At 43.0% G+C, this 16717-nt stretch overlaps 1 protein-coding gene across 2 annotated transcripts in view; it reads right to left on the bottom strand.

Annotated features, from left to right (window-relative positions):
• Window positions 1-16717, bottom strand: part of chd5 (chromodomain helicase DNA binding protein 5) — a 38978-nt gene that overhangs the window by 3208 nt on the left and 19053 nt on the right. Inside the window, exons 12-39 of one of the 2 annotated variants that reach the window (XM_071493561.1) lie at window positions 16516-16647; window positions 16187-16295; window positions 15746-15937; window positions 15284-15484; window positions 14983-15120; window positions 14625-14746; window positions 14218-14391; window positions 13719-13860; window positions 13359-13490; window positions 12978-13095; window positions 12723-12847; window positions 12345-12591; window positions 11586-11758; window positions 10654-10828; window positions 9055-9141; window positions 8774-8862; window positions 8114-8247; window positions 6952-7096; window positions 5666-5825; window positions 5481-5560; window positions 5083-5278; window positions 4896-4985; window positions 4617-4769; window positions 3145-3253; window positions 2802-2934; window positions 2452-2647; window positions 1195-1358; window positions 282-408 (exon numbers count right to left, since the gene is read on the bottom strand). In XM_071493561.1, coding sequence (XP_071349662.1) covers window positions 282-408; window positions 1195-1358; window positions 2452-2647; window positions 2802-2934; window positions 3145-3253; window positions 4617-4769; window positions 4896-4985; window positions 5083-5278; window positions 5481-5560; window positions 5666-5825; window positions 6952-7096; window positions 8114-8247; window positions 8774-8862; window positions 9055-9141; window positions 10654-10828; window positions 11586-11758; window positions 12345-12591; window positions 12723-12847; window positions 12978-13095; window positions 13359-13490; window positions 13719-13860; window positions 14218-14391; window positions 14625-14746; window positions 14983-15120; window positions 15284-15484; window positions 15746-15937; window positions 16187-16295; window positions 16516-16647 — 4043 coding nt within the window. The remainder of the gene's footprint in view (window positions 1-281; window positions 409-1194; window positions 1359-2451; window positions 2648-2801; window positions 2935-3144; window positions 3254-4616; window positions 4770-4895; window positions 4986-5082; window positions 5279-5480; window positions 5561-5665; window positions 5826-6951; window positions 7097-8113; window positions 8248-8773; window positions 8863-9054; window positions 9142-10653; window positions 10829-11585; window positions 11759-12344; window positions 12592-12722; window positions 12848-12977; window positions 13096-13358; window positions 13491-13718; window positions 13861-14217; window positions 14392-14624; window positions 14747-14982; window positions 15121-15283; window positions 15485-15745; window positions 15938-16186; window positions 16296-16515; window positions 16648-16717) is intronic. The other variant, XM_071493562.1, reaches the window with a different exon arrangement.

Below are 16717 nucleotides of genomic sequence, written 5' to 3'. Positions count from 1 at the left end.
AAATTCAAATTTAATAATTGTGTTCAATTCAAATCCTATAAAAAACATCTAACATCTAGTGTGTCAAAAGGATTACGGGCAGCAACAAAAATCAACACTATGACTTATAGTATATTTATGGTATATTTTCCATTAAGGCCTCGGTCAGTGTGACTGATTTCTATCAGTCAAATCAAAACCAAATTGCAGTTAACAATTATCATAATTTAAGTGGCGTGACCGACCTCCAACCTCTCTCACCCAGGTGCTTTCTGTCACCTACTGTAAATGTCAATGCTTACCACTGACGTACGGTCCCAGAGGCATCTGACTGTAGTTGACCATGGGCTGTCCACCCGGTCCTCTGAATCCTCCTCCGAAGCTGCTGCTGTACAACTGGGAGCAGCCAAACCCGCCCTGGCTAAAGGGCTGAGGAACACACATGGAGATCTGTTATCCTGCTGCATGAACTGCATAGAACTTCACAGGACTCACTAATAGAGCAATAACACAAAGGTAACACTATAACAGTGACACAATAGGTGATGATGCTTGTACATATTCAGCAGGTCTGACTAGTTTTCTTCTTACAGTGAAAACACACACACAAAAAAAAAAAACGAAGGAAAGAAAGTCATATTGCCAACTGTTTCCCTGGTTACCACAAGAGTTGGCATAGCAACCAAAAAAAAAAAAAAAACCCAAAAAAACCAGTTAGAACTCATGGCCAATCACGCTGCTGGGCTGACATGGCCTGTTGTATAACAGAGAATAAAACACACACATTCAGTTGTGGAGAACAGGTGCAGCAGAGATGAAAGTAATGAGACAATGCAGCCTCTGTTAAATCCTCTGGGACTCAAACGTGGAGCTCAGCAGTGAAAGTAAACAACTACTTTTTTCACATTACACCTGGGGAAACTCTTCCATGGGGGCTAGTGAGTCTCCACAGGTTTTTGAAGGAATAATGTGGTTGCTGAGTCGTGAGTAAAGAATACTTATACACAGCTCTGCAAATTCCTGTCACACATTCGTTTCCTCACCCTTGTGAGCCTTATGAGCCTCCATAGTTATTATGCATAGTTATCACCAGCCAAGTCCAAACTATCTTATGATGCTCAACAACAATAAATTCAGATAACTTTACTTATTTATAAGGAAATCAAACAGAGGAATGGTTTGTGCTGGAGCTTGAGTTTTCTAAAGTCGTCCGACCTGCTGCGGTGGAGGTTCGCTGCCTCGGCTGGTGAGGCGGCTCAGGATGCTCCTCTCAGACATCTGCAGGCGGGCCGACACCGGCGGGATCCTGGACAGCATGTTGGGCAGTCGCGTCACATCTGCTTTCATGTCACTCAGAAGCTCCTCCAGCTGGTTCAGCACTGCCAGACCACAACACACACATACATACACACACACACACACACACACACACACACTCTCAGCTTATCAGAAAGAGTGGTTTCACTTATGTTAACAGTCATTTGATGCCTGCGCCTGTGGTATGAATTAATGAGAAAAAGATGAGCGAGACAAAATGCAGGGAAAATGCATGAAAAAGTTTTGGACCATCCTGTTTCAAATAACCTCAAATCATTAGAAAAGCAAATTAATTGTGGGAGCTAGGGCCTGAAATTAACAACTGCCAAGAACTAAATGCCATAAAATTTTTCACCAGCAGATAAATCAATAAAGGTCACAGGCAGCAACATTTTAGAAATGATAATATTTTAACGCCTCGGCTTGATACGGTCTTTGGTCTTGGCTTCCTTCCGAACTTTCATCATGCTAATCGCTGTGAACATGTTTTGCTGATGAGTCAAATGCACATAAAATTACACCACTGTGTCAAACAGGATCTCTACTGTCTGCCTGTTAGAAGCTCCACAGCATCTGTATACTCTTCATTTCGTAATTAATTATTGCCTGGATGGACGGATAAACCTGTTTCCAACTGAAATGACCTTTTTTTAAGGAAGTTTACTACAGTGTTTGTATCTTAAGGCAAGAAAGAGTGAGGGAGGTCAATTTGCTTTGGGATAAAAAAATACAACACGATTTTAGAAAATGATTTGCATTAGAAACAGATCAGTTTCAAAAAAATGACTTGATATATTTTTCAGTGTAGCTACATCACTACCAATCATCGATTTTATTCCGATGGAGCAGCATAAACTAAGCTTAATCAACACAAGTATGAGCAAATATTTAATAAAATATGTTTTCTGAATACATTAATAGAACAATATTGATGATTCTAGGGGGATTTCAGGCAAGTTCAACTCAAACTTTGCCCTTGCCTCTGTAATAAATGTTTCATTCACAGCACAGAATAAAACATTTATATTTATCTGTCTGATTTAGATGGCCTTATGAAAAATTTATATCATTACTTTCGTCCTGTAAAAGTTGTTTACTTTCCTCCAGCTTTCGACAGATGAGGTGGATATTCTGACACTTATTAACTGTTTTAACCTTTGTGCAGCACGGCGTTGGCAGGCTTGTTCCCAGCCAGAGACTCTTTGGACAGGTGCTGGTGGGACTCTGCCAGACATTCCACCTCAGCAAAACGAGTGTTGAGAGCCATGGCCGGGTGACTGGGGTCCTGGGTCATGTTCAGGTAAGCTGCCCGCCTCAGCTGCTCCTCAATCACCAGAGCCTGCTCCAACAACTACAGAGCGAGGCGGGGAGAGAAAGAGAGAGAAAGAGAGAAATGACTCGCAGACGGGAGAGACAGTTTGCGCTCAGACAAAAGAAATCTTTTAATCCCTAAATTTTTTCAGTTGACAGTTGTTTGTTTTAATTACAAAGACTAAAGGATTTGCCTTAAAGCGGCGAGCCAGGAACTTGTTCTTCATCTCTAGGTAGTTGCCTTTATGCATCTCAGTCTTGAAGGGCTCGTTCAGAATAGCATAGCGTGGGTCGTTCTGAATGTCCTGCCAGCGAGCATAGCCATGTCTGAGACAGATTCCCGGTCAAGAAAAAACCAACAGAAGCACAGGAGCTCATAAAGTTCTTCAAATAAAACAGCAAGATAACTTTAGTTTTATATTGCTCCTCACATTTTTTAAATATCAGCCCTTCAACCGCAGCTCCCTCCCGGTCACAAGTAATTATATTCCTTCACCAGATGCTGAACTTCTCGTTCCCACATATGGGAAAGGATACGTTACGATGCCAGCCAACAGCCAGTAGTCATGGCGACGGTGCCAGATGTCGTGCATCTTTCCAGAAGACAGCGCCGCTCGCTCCTCAGTTTGCCACAGGGTGTGCAGCTCTGATGGGATTCATGAGAAGACAGACAGTTTTTACAAAAGTAAAGTAATATTCAAGATTTTTGCAGCATATTAAGAGAAGCAAGAGCACATTAACAACATAATAATGACTGATCACAGAACAAAGCTGCTTCATTATGGCACCTGAAATCAATATCCTGCAGTCAGAGCCTGGAGCACAGATTTAGGATGTATTAAACACAGTCTGGCAGGGCTATGTTGCTAATGACACCTTCTTCCACTGATATTAGATTAGGGAGCGAGGTTTTTTGAAATGTATGGCTTCCAGCTGTGAGAAAATAAAACGTAAGATCGGCTCACGTTCTGTCACACTGTCCTGTTAGTTGTTTCTTTGTTCACTATCTGCTCATTTGTCCCCAGACAACACACACACACACACACACACACACACACACACACACACACACACACACACAGCAGATCACACCTGTCTCATCTGTCTGATGTTCAGCGTAAGAAAAAGACTTCACCAATTAAAACTGAGCTGCACAATACTACAGAACAATGTTATGGAAATGAGTCAGAGTCATTTAAAATGACAGTGACAAACATGTTTTACTGACCATGTTTGTCAGTAAAACATGCACTGGATTCAAGTTTGTTCCCGTTTTTTCCAAAGTTTTGTCTTAAAAGCAGCTCTAAGACTGAATAAGACTAGAATCACCACCGTGTGGTTGTATGCCTCCGCCACTCAGACTAGTTTCAGATTTCATCCCCGTTTATCCAGAGTCGTACAAAATATTAACAACTTATGTGTAATTTGGTCATAATTGCTGTGTGAAGTCTTGAGTAATTGCTAAAAAGTGTTTTGTGAGGTCAAACTGTCCCTGAGTCCAAGTGAACATGTTACTGAGATATCATGTTCACAAATCAAAAACCGTATTTTGTGAGGTCCACACGAACTTGACATTTAACCTTTGATCACCAAAATCTAATAAATTCATCCTTGAGTCCAAGTGAACCTTTGTGCCGAATTTGAAGAAGTTCTGTTGAGGCGTTACTGAGATGTCGTGTCCACAAGGATGGGACTGACTGACAGCCTGAAAACAAAATGCCTCAGGCTCTGACTGTCACAGAATCACAATCCGACACTGTGCTGCAGTGCTCTAGTGTCTGTTAATGGGTTCAAATATTTCCGAAGCACAAGTGAGTTTCATATGAAACTTCCCTTTCCTCCTTTGAGGGAATTATGTTCATAAACGTGACAACAGATCACTTTAGAAAATAATATATAGTTTCAACAGCTGTGTCACATTCCTCCCTCACATGTAGATATACATGTTTGTTGCTGCAAGGGACACTTCCTTAATTGTTCATTTAGGATCAAAGAACCATAAATCTCACCTGTGAAACCTCCATCAGCAATATTAAACATGAACTTGGCTTTGAATCCATTTTTGTCCTCCCTCCTGCTCTCATCCATCTCATCCAAAGTGTCTTTGTCTCCATTTAATCGACCCTCTAATGCGTCTTCATTCTTCACGTCCTCTGCAACAGCTGCATGAATGACAGATGTTTTTCTTAAAAGAGATCTCTGTAGAACTGACTGCTTTGCTTTCAGGAAAGAGCACAGTTACTGCACCATTTCAACCTGTTTCATTCAAGGATCCAGAGCATGTATACCTGGCTTATTTTCCTTGTCTTCAGTTTTTGCCAGAGGAGAATCAGTATCTCCTTTGTCTGATGACTTCTCTGTTTCTTTGCAGGCCTCCACTGAGGATAGCAGAGGCAAAGAAAAAAGATTAACCAAGACAAAGTACAACCTCACAGAAGAATCAAATTTGCAGCACACGGATCCTGCACCACTCACTTTTAGGTGAGGTTTGACTGGATGACAGCTCTGTCTGTTTCAAAGCCGACTCTTTTGGGTTGGCAGATGGCTCTGTCTTTGTGGAGGGTGACTCGGTTCTGTCCCTCTCATCTCCTGTTTTCTCCTCTGAGCTGGCCTTGCTCTCCTCGCTGTCAGCTGCCTTCTCAGGTGCAGATGCTGGCTCCGCACTGGAGGCCTGCCGAGGGAAAAGCAGACAGGGCAGCCAGAGGAGAACGAGGAAAGTTGGTGGAGGGCAAAAAGACAAGTTAAAAGTTTGACAATCGTATCTTCTGAGGATGATAAGACGAGTTACGGTTAAAGTGTAATCAACCATGAGAGGATGGACAAGACAATAAAGGGATGAAAGTGATGGGTAGTGGAAGAAAAACAGGACTCACTTCCTGCTCTGACAGTTTCTTGCTCTCCTGCTCTGTGGTGTCCTTGTCCTCAGCGCTACCCAAGAGAGACTCCATCTTCTCTACAGTCCAGGAAACAACAACAAAAAACATTCTTTTTTTTCTGAGCACGAACTTTAAAGTCGGGGAAAAATAAAACACGATCACTTCAGACACTTTGTTCTGACCTGGTGGGACGGGGGTGCCGGGCTGCGTGGCGACAGGGCTGGCTGGCACGGGGGTGTTGGGATCAGAGGATACACTCTCAGTCAGTTTCTTCAGCTCCATCCCGATGGGAATCAGATCTGGAGAACTCAGCTTCCCGTTCACATGCTCAAACTCCTGCACCTACAAAGAGATTGTTTCAATTGTTGTAATTAAATGGCTCTCCCAAGGGACGGCCAGCTGACCTCACAGATCAGGAAGAGATCTGCGGCGTGCTGAATCAGCAGTTTCATTGTAATTTGTCTCAGTTAGTCGAGAAGCCGGAAAATCATTGGCAACTTCTTTTCTGTTTGCTATAATTGATTAATTAATTTGTTTTTCTGGCACTTTTTTGGCAAAAATAATGAAAAAATGCCTAAACTTCCTCTGAATCCAGATGATCAGATTAGAGGATTTGCTGCTTGTTTTAGCCGTATGTCACTGTTTGTCACTCCATTTTAAACAATGAATGAATGAATTGAAAAAATACACATAAACACAAATAAAACAAAGATAATAATTTGCTTCTAGTTAAATACAACTAGTAACTGTAGTTAACTGAACCAACTGACAGAGTAATATTAGCTTGCTAATGATAAATAACGTTATATTCAATATGGTAAACATATCTGATCTGACATTTGATCAAAATAGTGTTTAATAATGACGCAAACTTCATAAAAATGCACCATGTAACTTAAATTACAAATACGAATCCAGTAGAGTTACACTAAATGACCAGATAGGTTGATTAGGTAAAGGTATTCTAAATGAATGCTTCTCAACTCTGAAACACATATTTCTCTGTGTTTTACATACATTAATAAAACAAAGTCAAACCTACATTGTTTGAGGATTGACAGGCAGGTTTATCATTCTGCCCCTAAGACTGTTGCTGCTTGTGATCCTACAGTGACTCTGTTTAAAGAACAGATTGTTCTCGATCACCTGTGCAACAGATTCATCCAAGCAGCCAGTTTATATATTACTAAAGTCTAAATGATGCAAACTGACCAACCCGACCCAGATTCCCTCAGAATCTAAAAACCATGTTAGTATTTTGTTTTACCCGGGTGTATACATGGCAAACAAAGCTCACAAAACATTTGTAGTTTGTCTGATGCCTAAAACACTTTACATCCAAAAAAAATACTCCTGTCTGCATCTGCCTCTTCCTGAGCAGTTTGACCTACTTTCTCTAAGCTCGCAGTGCTGCAGCAGAAAGCTCAGTATTCTGTGTTGAAGAAGCCTTCGGTTGAACAACCAGTACCTTCTTCCTGACGAGGGACATGACCCCGATCCTGGTGAGAACATGCTGACGAGACAGTCCCTCACGTGGGACTCCATCAGCGAAGGTCTCTGCTCCGTCTGCACCCGGCTCACACAGATGTCTCATGAATAGAGACACATAGGCCCTGATCAACAAAAAAAAACAAAAAAAAAACACTTTATGGTACACGCGACGGGAGGGATTCCTCTGAGGTTACCAGCTCTAACACAGTCTATGCTCTAACACCATGTTTTAAACTGCTGTTAACAGCTATGGAGAAAAGCAGTGAAAGCTGCAGCACCAGTAGGAGAAGCAGTTAGCTTCAGGATATTAAAATGAGGACTCATAGTAACGGTTGTACAAATAATACTAGCTCTAAAAGTAGCCCAAGTAGAAGCGTGATATTGTTAGTTAGTGGGAGAGGTGGTTGTTACTGGTATTTTATGCCTGATTCCAATATTTCTAGTCTCAATATAAATTATAATTTGTCTACTTTTGACCCCACACGATAATATTTATGTGGTAATTAATATTTCCATGCTGGTATTCTATTCCTAGGCTTTGAAGTAACATTCAGACAAAACATGATGTTACACCTAAAACAGAATAAATGAAATATGAAGAATGCAGAACAGTTTAGAGACTTACACCTTGGCACCTATAAAGTCCTCACTATGGCAAAAGTGACAGCAGGTTTCTAAGTAGTAGGAAGAACAATAACACTAATAGTAGCAGTAATAGCAGTTGTTCTAGTCGTGTCAGTGTTGGCAGCAGCACCAGTGGTAGAACATGTTTGTCATGTTCGAGCTAACCACAGGAACCATAGCTGCAGTAATTGTGGTGGTCGTGGTAGTGACTGAGTGCAAGTGCTTTGGTTTAAAAGTAACCACTCAGAGCTATTTACAGTGTAGATGTTTATTCCTGGTGCATTACAAATGAGGGAACCCTGACACCGGCAAGGCAAACCACTACAGAGCTGATAGGAAAGCTCTGGAGCTTAGCTCTGGGCTAACCAATCAAATGTGAGAAGTTGATAAAACTCTTAACTTGGTGGCACGCAGGCTTTCACAAGAATGCACAGTGTGAAAAGGGAGTTAGAGTTAAATCAAATAAAACGACCTGGTGTATCACACTTTAAGTGTAAAAAACTACAGGTTGTCACCTGAACTCCCGCTCACTCTTCCCTTTCAGGTCCCTGACCAGCCAATGGGAGTTGAAAGCGTCCTGGGGGGGCATGCCCCAGCGCATGATGGCATTGAGGAAGGCTTTCCTCTGGCGAGCGTTGAACCCCAGGACCTTGTAAAGAGACGGAACAGCCTTAGAAAATAAACATACACACATCTGGAAGAGAATCTGATTCAAACTCAGCAGCACAAACTGACAGCTGCACTCCGGTCAAACTATCTGCTGATGTTGATTTATACATACATAAAACAGGCTGCACTGAACTTCATAGTGTAGTACAGTACAGTACATTATGCTGCTTGCTGCCTGTTTTATATTGTAATAACATTGCGATCAGCTCCTGATCCCAAGTCTGTCTTTGCCCCGTTCCACGGAGCAGTGAGCCAGAACCAGGATCAGCTGGAGAGCACTGATGCTTGCTGACATACTGGGCTTAAAGATACACCCTCTGAGTTTGTTATGGTGCCCAGTGTTGGCCCCTTATCCCAAGATTTCCTCCTATTATGCACAATTTACAGAATGGAGGATTATCCCCTTAGTACACAATGTTTCCAGGAATGTGATTAGGTGTGTAAACACAGTATTAAACCCACATTTTAAGATGCATAGGGAGATCCTGTGAAGAACCTATTCATACCTCAATACTGCCCCCAACACGCGCCAGTAAGGGAGGCAGAGGTTTGTCTTTGTCACCCTTCAGCTGCCGACGAGACTGTCTGCGCCCACCTGCGACACAGAAAACCAAGTCCACTGTTAGAGGGCTCTGTCTCCCAGTGTCTCACCATGAGCACAGTGATAGATCTCCTTAATCTTTTTCAAAGAATCATTAGTCTGATGTAGTGTCTCCACTGAAAGAGTTGTACTGCTTTGCCAAACCAAAACAACACAATAGCTGTATTTTTTTTTTTTCCCGCCTACCTTCAGGCCTCTCCTCGAAATCTTCGTCCTCGTCCTCGGACCCCACGGAGTACTCCGACTGATTGTCTGAAAGATCATCCTGCCATTCTGAGCCACACATCAGAGAGAAACAGTACATTGCGTTCGCTTCTGTTGGTGGCCACCTGAGGGCGCCATGGCACTGCAGATTACTACAGACCACTACAGCAGGGCATGCACAGATTTTTAACCACTTCTATCCTCTGGAAGTGAGGTGAGAGTGAACTACTCTGCCCCACAATCACTTTCAACTTGGAGTGTACTCCAAGCTGTGATGGGCTCTGAAATCTTTACTCTCTAACAGTCTCCTGCTGTTGAACTGCGGCAATCAGGAAGTTGAAGCCACTCTGAAAAAGGTACAACTGCAGGAAATATAACTGTAATAGACATGGAAACTGTTGAACTCTTAAAAAAAAAAAAAAGTGCTTCAAAGCCCACTGAGAAGACGAGAGAGCTTTAGGCCAGTATAACACACCCTATGGTGGATTTAATGGAGGTCAATAGCTCTTGTTGTTGAGGTTTAGAGCCTTAAGAGGGTTTAATAAACATGGTGATTAATTTCTGGACCGTTTTGCTGGAACTTAGCTGATGCACCAAAATGATCGTGTTGTGTTAAGATAATGTCACTGTGTTCCCTCACTAATGAAGCATCGAGCACATGACGAGACAGCAGCTTAAATAAGAGGCCGATCTGTTATTGAATCAGCTGGATATCAAAGCAGATCACAATGTTTAGTTTACAACAGGAGCTGTTGACGTGCACTAAAGCCAGCAGAGAGGACAATACACTGGTCTGTACGGCGTTAATACAGAAACACATCTCCTGCATCTGCAGCTCTGACCTGTTCTTTACATATTTACATACAGTGTCAGTTAATGGCAGCAGGTCAGCTACAGATTTGAGAGACATCTTCGTGATGTCTTACATTAAAATCCATGAGCTCTTCTTCTCATCACCAAGAAACTGCTGCAAATATACCTGTGTGATTTTCATGCTCAGCAGACAAAAGCAAACATAAGTGTTAATCTTTAATCTCTTGATGGGTTTTCTCGTTGGGCAGCAGCTCCCAGAATATCAATTCAAAACACAACACTTCGTATCGACTGTTGGGGCTGTTGAATACATCTTTCAGCTGTTAAACTGCAGGAATATCATTTGAGGAAGATTTAAAAAACAGAAACATATAATAAAGCCTAAAGTGGAGCCCACTGAGTTGTTTATTTAGAAAATGATGTGTCTTCTTGCTGAGAAATATGCTCTTAGCTCGCTGGCCACCTGAGCAGAAGCCAGCTGGTAAACCGGTGGCTAACAAGCCAAAAAGCTCGTGTCTCCTACATTATGAGCATTATGTTTCTGCTCATATATGGGCACCAATGTCAAATCCTGGTTAAAAATTCAAGGTGGTGATAAAATAACATGGTTGTTGCTTTCAAAATTCTGCCAAGAAAGCATTTGGCACAATAATTGGAATTAAAGATTAACACTTCGTCTTGGTGAAGGCATGAGGCAAAGCAACAGACCCAGGCATGAGAGTCCTGAGAGACAACTGCTGTGTGTGTGTGTCTGTTAGAAGCGCCTACCTTGGTCCTCCTGGGTGGTGTCGTTGTAGTTGACCTGCTTTCGGATGCGTTTGCCTTTGCCCAGGTTGCGAGCCAGGTCCTCCTGCTGCTGCTCGTAGTGGTGGCGGAGGAGTTTCTCCCAGTAGTCCGGATCCACGTTCTCCTCCTGCTTGATGATCTCCCGCTCCACCTCCTCCTGAACACGGGCACGCACACAAGCGCACACACAAACACACACACACACAGACACACATTAGATGCTGTTTATGTGAACAATTGGAACCTCAGAGGCAAATCTACGGTGGCCCTGAGAGTTCAGTGCACTGCAACTTCAGAAAACAAATGCAAATAAACAAAACACAGAAAACATCACCGTCAATTTGACAACACGTGCGCTGAAAAACTCTCAAACTCGTTGTGTTGTGTTGTGAGTTTTTAAGTTGCAGTGCCTTGAGCTTTCAGGGCCATCCATCCATCCAATCCTGCTGTCATGGAATTTATGGATCTATTTCACCTGGATGCAAATTTTGCATTTCACTGACACTACAGTGAAACATAGCAGTTTATGCTTGTTGTATTTCTCTATGCCTATATGCCTCTGAGTTACATTTTGTCTTGCACCTCTTGTGTCAGTATTTCGTTGTATAAGACTCGTGCTCTTCAGACAGTTCTGAATTCAGAGAACCCAGTGATCTGTGTGCATCTTTAAGGCATTACAAACATGTTGAAAGCATTTCCTGCATCATTACACATTTAAAAAAACAAACAAAAAAAAAGATTTGGTAACGGCTTATTCTGTTAGCAGCAGGTGAAACCACCACAGTGTATCTTTAAAGTACGGCTGGTTTTAAATGGTTGGCTGGTTTTGTGTCATCATGTTCTCTCCACTTCTGTCACCCCCCCCCCCCACTCATGCTGAGTTTGCTGGCTGAGGATCGTGGGTATTTTCTCACCTCTCCATCCTCTTCTTTCACCACATACTGAGCCACCTTGAAGGAGCTCAGGTACTCGTTCATGTTCTGAATCTCCGTGTCCTCAGTGGCGTCCTGGCTGCGGTCCAACAGCTTCGAGATGGCGTCGTCATCGTAGTGAATCACGTTGCCCTCCTCACCGTCTTTGTTGTCACCTGTCGACGACAAGCTCTTAGTTAATGACTAACAGGAGCCCTTTTTTAAGCAGATAAAAAGTCTGGTTGCCCACATCTAGAGCTTCTGAAATGACAACTTGTGCATGAACGAGTCAACCCACAATTACATGGATTCACCTGCTTTGTGGTTTTTGTCTCATGTTTCAACCCTTCAGTGCAGAGATTAGCTCCACACTGAGTTTCACTTTGTGAGTCACTGACTTGCAGTAAATGAGAGTGCTTTGTAAAGGAGAGGATACTGCAACTTCCACCAACTGCAGCACAAACAGAGCAAGAGGAAGCAGCCTCTCTGTGTCTGAAAGGAACGGGGTAAATCGAAGATTAATACTGAGAAACACGAGAAACAGCGAAGCCTTTAAGTGGCTCAACCGAGGTCTCAACAACTCTGAAGTTTAATAATGATGTAGCAGATTGAGGATCAAGTGGAAGTTTGGAGCTTACTAAGAACTTTCCTGGATTGAGTGTGGAATTCATAAAACAAACCAAGGATATCAAAGGATGCCAACACTCCAGATTCTGTGTTAACTCCTCAAAGCCAGAGGGAACATTTGGAGCAGGGACTTACCCATGGTTCGAGCTGCCTCCATTTCGTCTTTGAAAAGCTCCTCTGTACCGAACTTGAGGATGTCGTCCAGTTCTTGTTTGGACATGGAGCCAGTTTTGGAGCCCAGGCCAGGCCGCACCACCAGATGGGTCAGCATCATTTTCCTCTTCGCCACCTGAGTGATCCGCTCCTCCACCGAGCCTCGCGTCACAAAGCGATAGATCATCACCTTCTTATTTTGGCCTATACGATGTGCTCTGCTGAACGCCTGGGGGAGTGGAGATGTGGAGTGAGAGGAACACAACAGAGATAGAGACATAGCATCAAACAGAGCTGGTTCTCATGAAATCACACACTGAAACAAAAGTGTGCGTCACATATTCTTTGAGAAATCAGTACTTGAATGTCATTGTGAGGGTTCCAGTCAGAGTCGTAGATGATGACAGTGTCTGCACTTGCAAGATTGATGCCAAGGCCTCCAGCTCGTGTTGAAAGCAAGAAGCAGAACTGCTGAGCGCCCGGCGCTGTGACGAAAACCAAAGCAGAGAGTTGAAGTGCACGTGTGTGAATATGTGAGGGCAAGTGAAAGGCAGGTGAAAGAAAACATGCATCTTCACAAACTCACCCGCAAAGATTGTGGATTAACAAACTCACCGTTGAAGCGGTCAATGGCCTCCTGTCTCAGGCCTCCAGTGATTCCTCCATCGATGCGTTCATATTTATAACCCTCAAACTCCAAAAAATCCTCAAGCAGATCCAACATCTTTGTCATCTGTAAAAAAAGAAAAAAAGATGATAATACAATTTTATGTAACTGAGATCGAACTGAGTGGACTTAAAACTAAGAAAAGTCTGAATGTTCACTGAAGATGATTTTCAATAAATTATCTGTAATATTGGTTGATTTATCAGGTACAGCTGGCATTGGCATTGGAAAGGCTAAAATATGGATGGCTGGAGTTTCAGTGTTTCATGGTCACCGATCAGTGAAAGCTGCGGCCTCCAGCCCAGATGCAATATTTATTGGACTATTACCTGAGAGAAAATGAGAACTCTGTGTCCTTCGTCTTTGAGTTTCTTCAGCATTTTCTGAAGCAGCGTCAGTTTTCCTGAGGACTTCACCAGTAGGTTGCCATCATAAGAACCGTTGGGTAATACAGGAGCTTCCTGCAGATGAAAAAAGAAAAAACAATTCCATGCAACAACCGGAGAAATATATGAAGACATTCAACAGCAATTCTGATCAATAGGGTTCATATTTTCATCGCAGACAAGGACAACAACTTTCTGGGTTCAGGTTTATGTTAAAGCAGTCATGGTCTCTTTGGAGAAACACTCTCACTGTGCCAGAAACATTTAATCCACTCAGCCATATTCTGTAGCATGCTGCCTTACCACAGCAGCCACAGGGAACAGGTAGGGATGGTTGCAGCACTTCTTCAGGTCCATCATAATGTTAAGCAGGGACACCTGGTTTCCTCCACCTTTGGAGTTCAGAGCCTCAAAGTTTCGCGTCAGAATAAACTTGTAATATTTCCTGAAGGTCAGAGGACAGAGACCAGAGTCAGGAGGAGGGAAGAAAGTGAATCACAGCAAATACTTTCATTCATTTACTTCCATCCAAAAAGCACAATATTCATTGTTCAGAGACATAAGCTTCTCCAGACCTTACAAATGTTTTTTTTTTTTTTTTTTTTTTTACATATTCTTATTTGTACAATAGTTATATAGTTCTCAGTGAATGCTAAGATCATTTGAGCAGCTGACACCCCCTGTATGTGATTTAAAATGTACTGTATTTAGGAGCTAAGTTTTATCAGATGGCTCAGACACCACTGATGCACCCGACTGCAACGATTCATCCTTTTAACATCCCCATAATCCCGGGCCGTACTTCTGCATGGGGCTGAGCTCCACTCTGACGATCAGCTCCGTCTTCGCAGGCATGTTCTTGAAGACATCAGCTTTCAGCCTCCTGAGCATGTGTGGCCCAAGGAGGTCATGGAGCTTCTTGATCTGGTCCTCTTTCGAGATATCGGCAAACTCCTCCAGGAAGCCTTCCAGGTTACTTTACAGGTCACATGAGAATTAAAAAAATAAATAAATAAATTAGGCTACAGTAAAGAAAAATTGTCAAGTTTAGTTATCCACAATTTAAATGTATAAGTAATTCAAATAACATAAGATTTGTCCAGTTAGGTATTTAAGGAGGGACCTATTTGATGCACCAGTGAAGAGCTACTGAAAAAGATGGAGAAGCAGGGGAAAGAAACTGACACACAGAAGAGAGCAGGGACTTACTTGAAGCGATCCGGGGTGAGGAAGTTAAGCAGGTGGAACAGCTCCTCCAGGTTGTTCTGAAGAGGAGTCCCAGTCAGCAGCAGCTTGTAGTAGATCTTATACCCATTGAGGATCCTGAAAAACTGGATTTTGTGCAGGATTTAATAAAAAGCAAAGCTACAGTGATGCATGCACTGTAAACGTTTCCACATCCTCTTAGAATATTTATTAATTAGATCAAATTTGTGGCTGAACATTTCCAGCTCGTGTCTGTCTGTGATCCTGCTCCTTTCCTGGTAAAGCTGTGCTGCTGTTTTTGCTTCTAACCTCTAATGGAGGCTACTAACTGCTGCTATCAGTGCCAAAAAGGATGTTATACCTTTGATTGGTTGTTCTTCAGTCTGTGGGCCTCGTCTACCACCAGGCAGGCCCAGGTGATGGAGCCCAGGATGGCTTGATCTATTGTAATCAGCTCATAGGATGTCAGCAGCACGTGGAACTTGATTGGAGTGTCTTTCTGCAAGGGGATGAAACAGAGAGTATTTCACATGTTGACCAATTTAAATGTAGGAGGATGTTAACCAGCCATCTGTCAAGGGTCAAACAATAATGAAACACAGTATTTGAGAGGAGGATTTGATGTGGGTGTGGTAATGAAAGGCCGGGTGAGCGGGACGCACCTTCATGCGAAACACCTTGCGCCCTGATTTCACTGCGCTGTCTTCAAAGGTGAACTCATTCTCCCTGATGATGGCCCTGCTGTCTTTGTCCCCGGTGTACGTCACCACGTAGAAATCTGGAGCCCACATCTCAAACTCCCTCTCCCAGTTGATGATAGTGGAGAGGGGCGCGCTCACCAAGAAAGGCCCCTTAGAGTGACCCTGAGAGAGAGAGAGAGAGAGAGAGAGAGAGAGAGAAGAAGGACATGACTCAGCAACAGGAAGAAGATATTCTACAGTTTTTCTTTTTTATCTATTATTTTTCTCTATATCCAGTATGATTTAATCTAAGTCATTCCCATTCGTATTACAGGGACTGATATTAATAGTGTGCTCCTTTCACATTGCACTCAGAGAACCAAAGTGTGATATATATGTTATGTAATGTGAAGATAATGTAAGAGGACATTCTCCCACCCTCACCTCTTTATATAGCGAGTAGAGAAACACGATTGTTTGCACTGTCTTTCCCAGGCCCATCTCGTCAGCCAGGATGGTGTCTGTGCCCTGAGCCCAGGAGAACCTCAACCAGTTCAGGCCCTCCAGCTGGTACGGGTGCAGGGTTCCTCCAGTGGCGTTGATGTACCACGGCTGGTGCTCAAACTTGATGGTTGGCTGATGGTATGAGAATACAGTGGTGTTTTGTGGCGTAATTACAAAGGCTGGAGTCAAACATTTGGCTTAATGTAAATAAAAATGTATATATACAGTATAAAATCAAATTCTTTCCACCCACAGCATCACTTAAAAGTTTACTACAGAAAGCTGCAGCAGCAAGCAGCCAGTTACAGTGAGGTCCTGTATTCCAAAACAGAAACAGGTAACTAGGGAAACTGACCGAAGCATCAAAATAATTCATCTTACATCTATGATGGGAGCATCAGGAGGGACCTCCCTCTTTGGATGGTCCTCTTTCAGTTTCTTTCCTTTCCTCACCACCAGGGGGCGTTGATCCTCCCCTAAAATTTGCTCCCTGGGCAAAAAAAGAAAAAATTTGCAGCAACATGATGAGCCAAACAACTCGAACTGGGGAACTGCAGACAGAGGGCAGAACAGAAGAGGAGCAGCAGCAGATGCAGGCATATGTCTCTGTTTATCTGCGTGTACCAGGGATTCATTCTGCTTATCCCTCCTGTCATCTCCGCACCTTTAAGAAATGAGGCTGAGCTAATTTAGAAAGGCTGTAAACCCACCTGTGGTCCCAGTAAAAAGCTTTATGGGTGTCATATTCTGGGATGTCAAAATCATCCACCTCCCAGGTGCACTGGTCGTAGGGCAGGTCCCTCCACTTGATCAGATAGTGCACGTCACCGTCCTTATCAAAACTACAGGGAAGAATAAACATAAACAAAGATGGAAAACTCTCATTTGTTGATGAGATATGACACGTACAAC

The sequence above is a fragment of the Trachinotus anak genome, unplaced genomic scaffold (genome assembly GCF_046630095.1).
Source record: "Trachinotus anak isolate AG129_WGS33_773 ecotype Australia unplaced genomic scaffold, CSIRO_AGI_Tana_v1 ptg000013l, whole genome shotgun sequence".
NCBI classification, from domain to species: domain Eukaryota; kingdom Metazoa; phylum Chordata; class Actinopteri; order Carangiformes; family Carangidae; genus Trachinotus; species Trachinotus anak.
The sequence above is the reverse complement of the archived record's forward strand: the minus strand, read 5'-3'. Positions and strand labels throughout refer to the sequence as shown.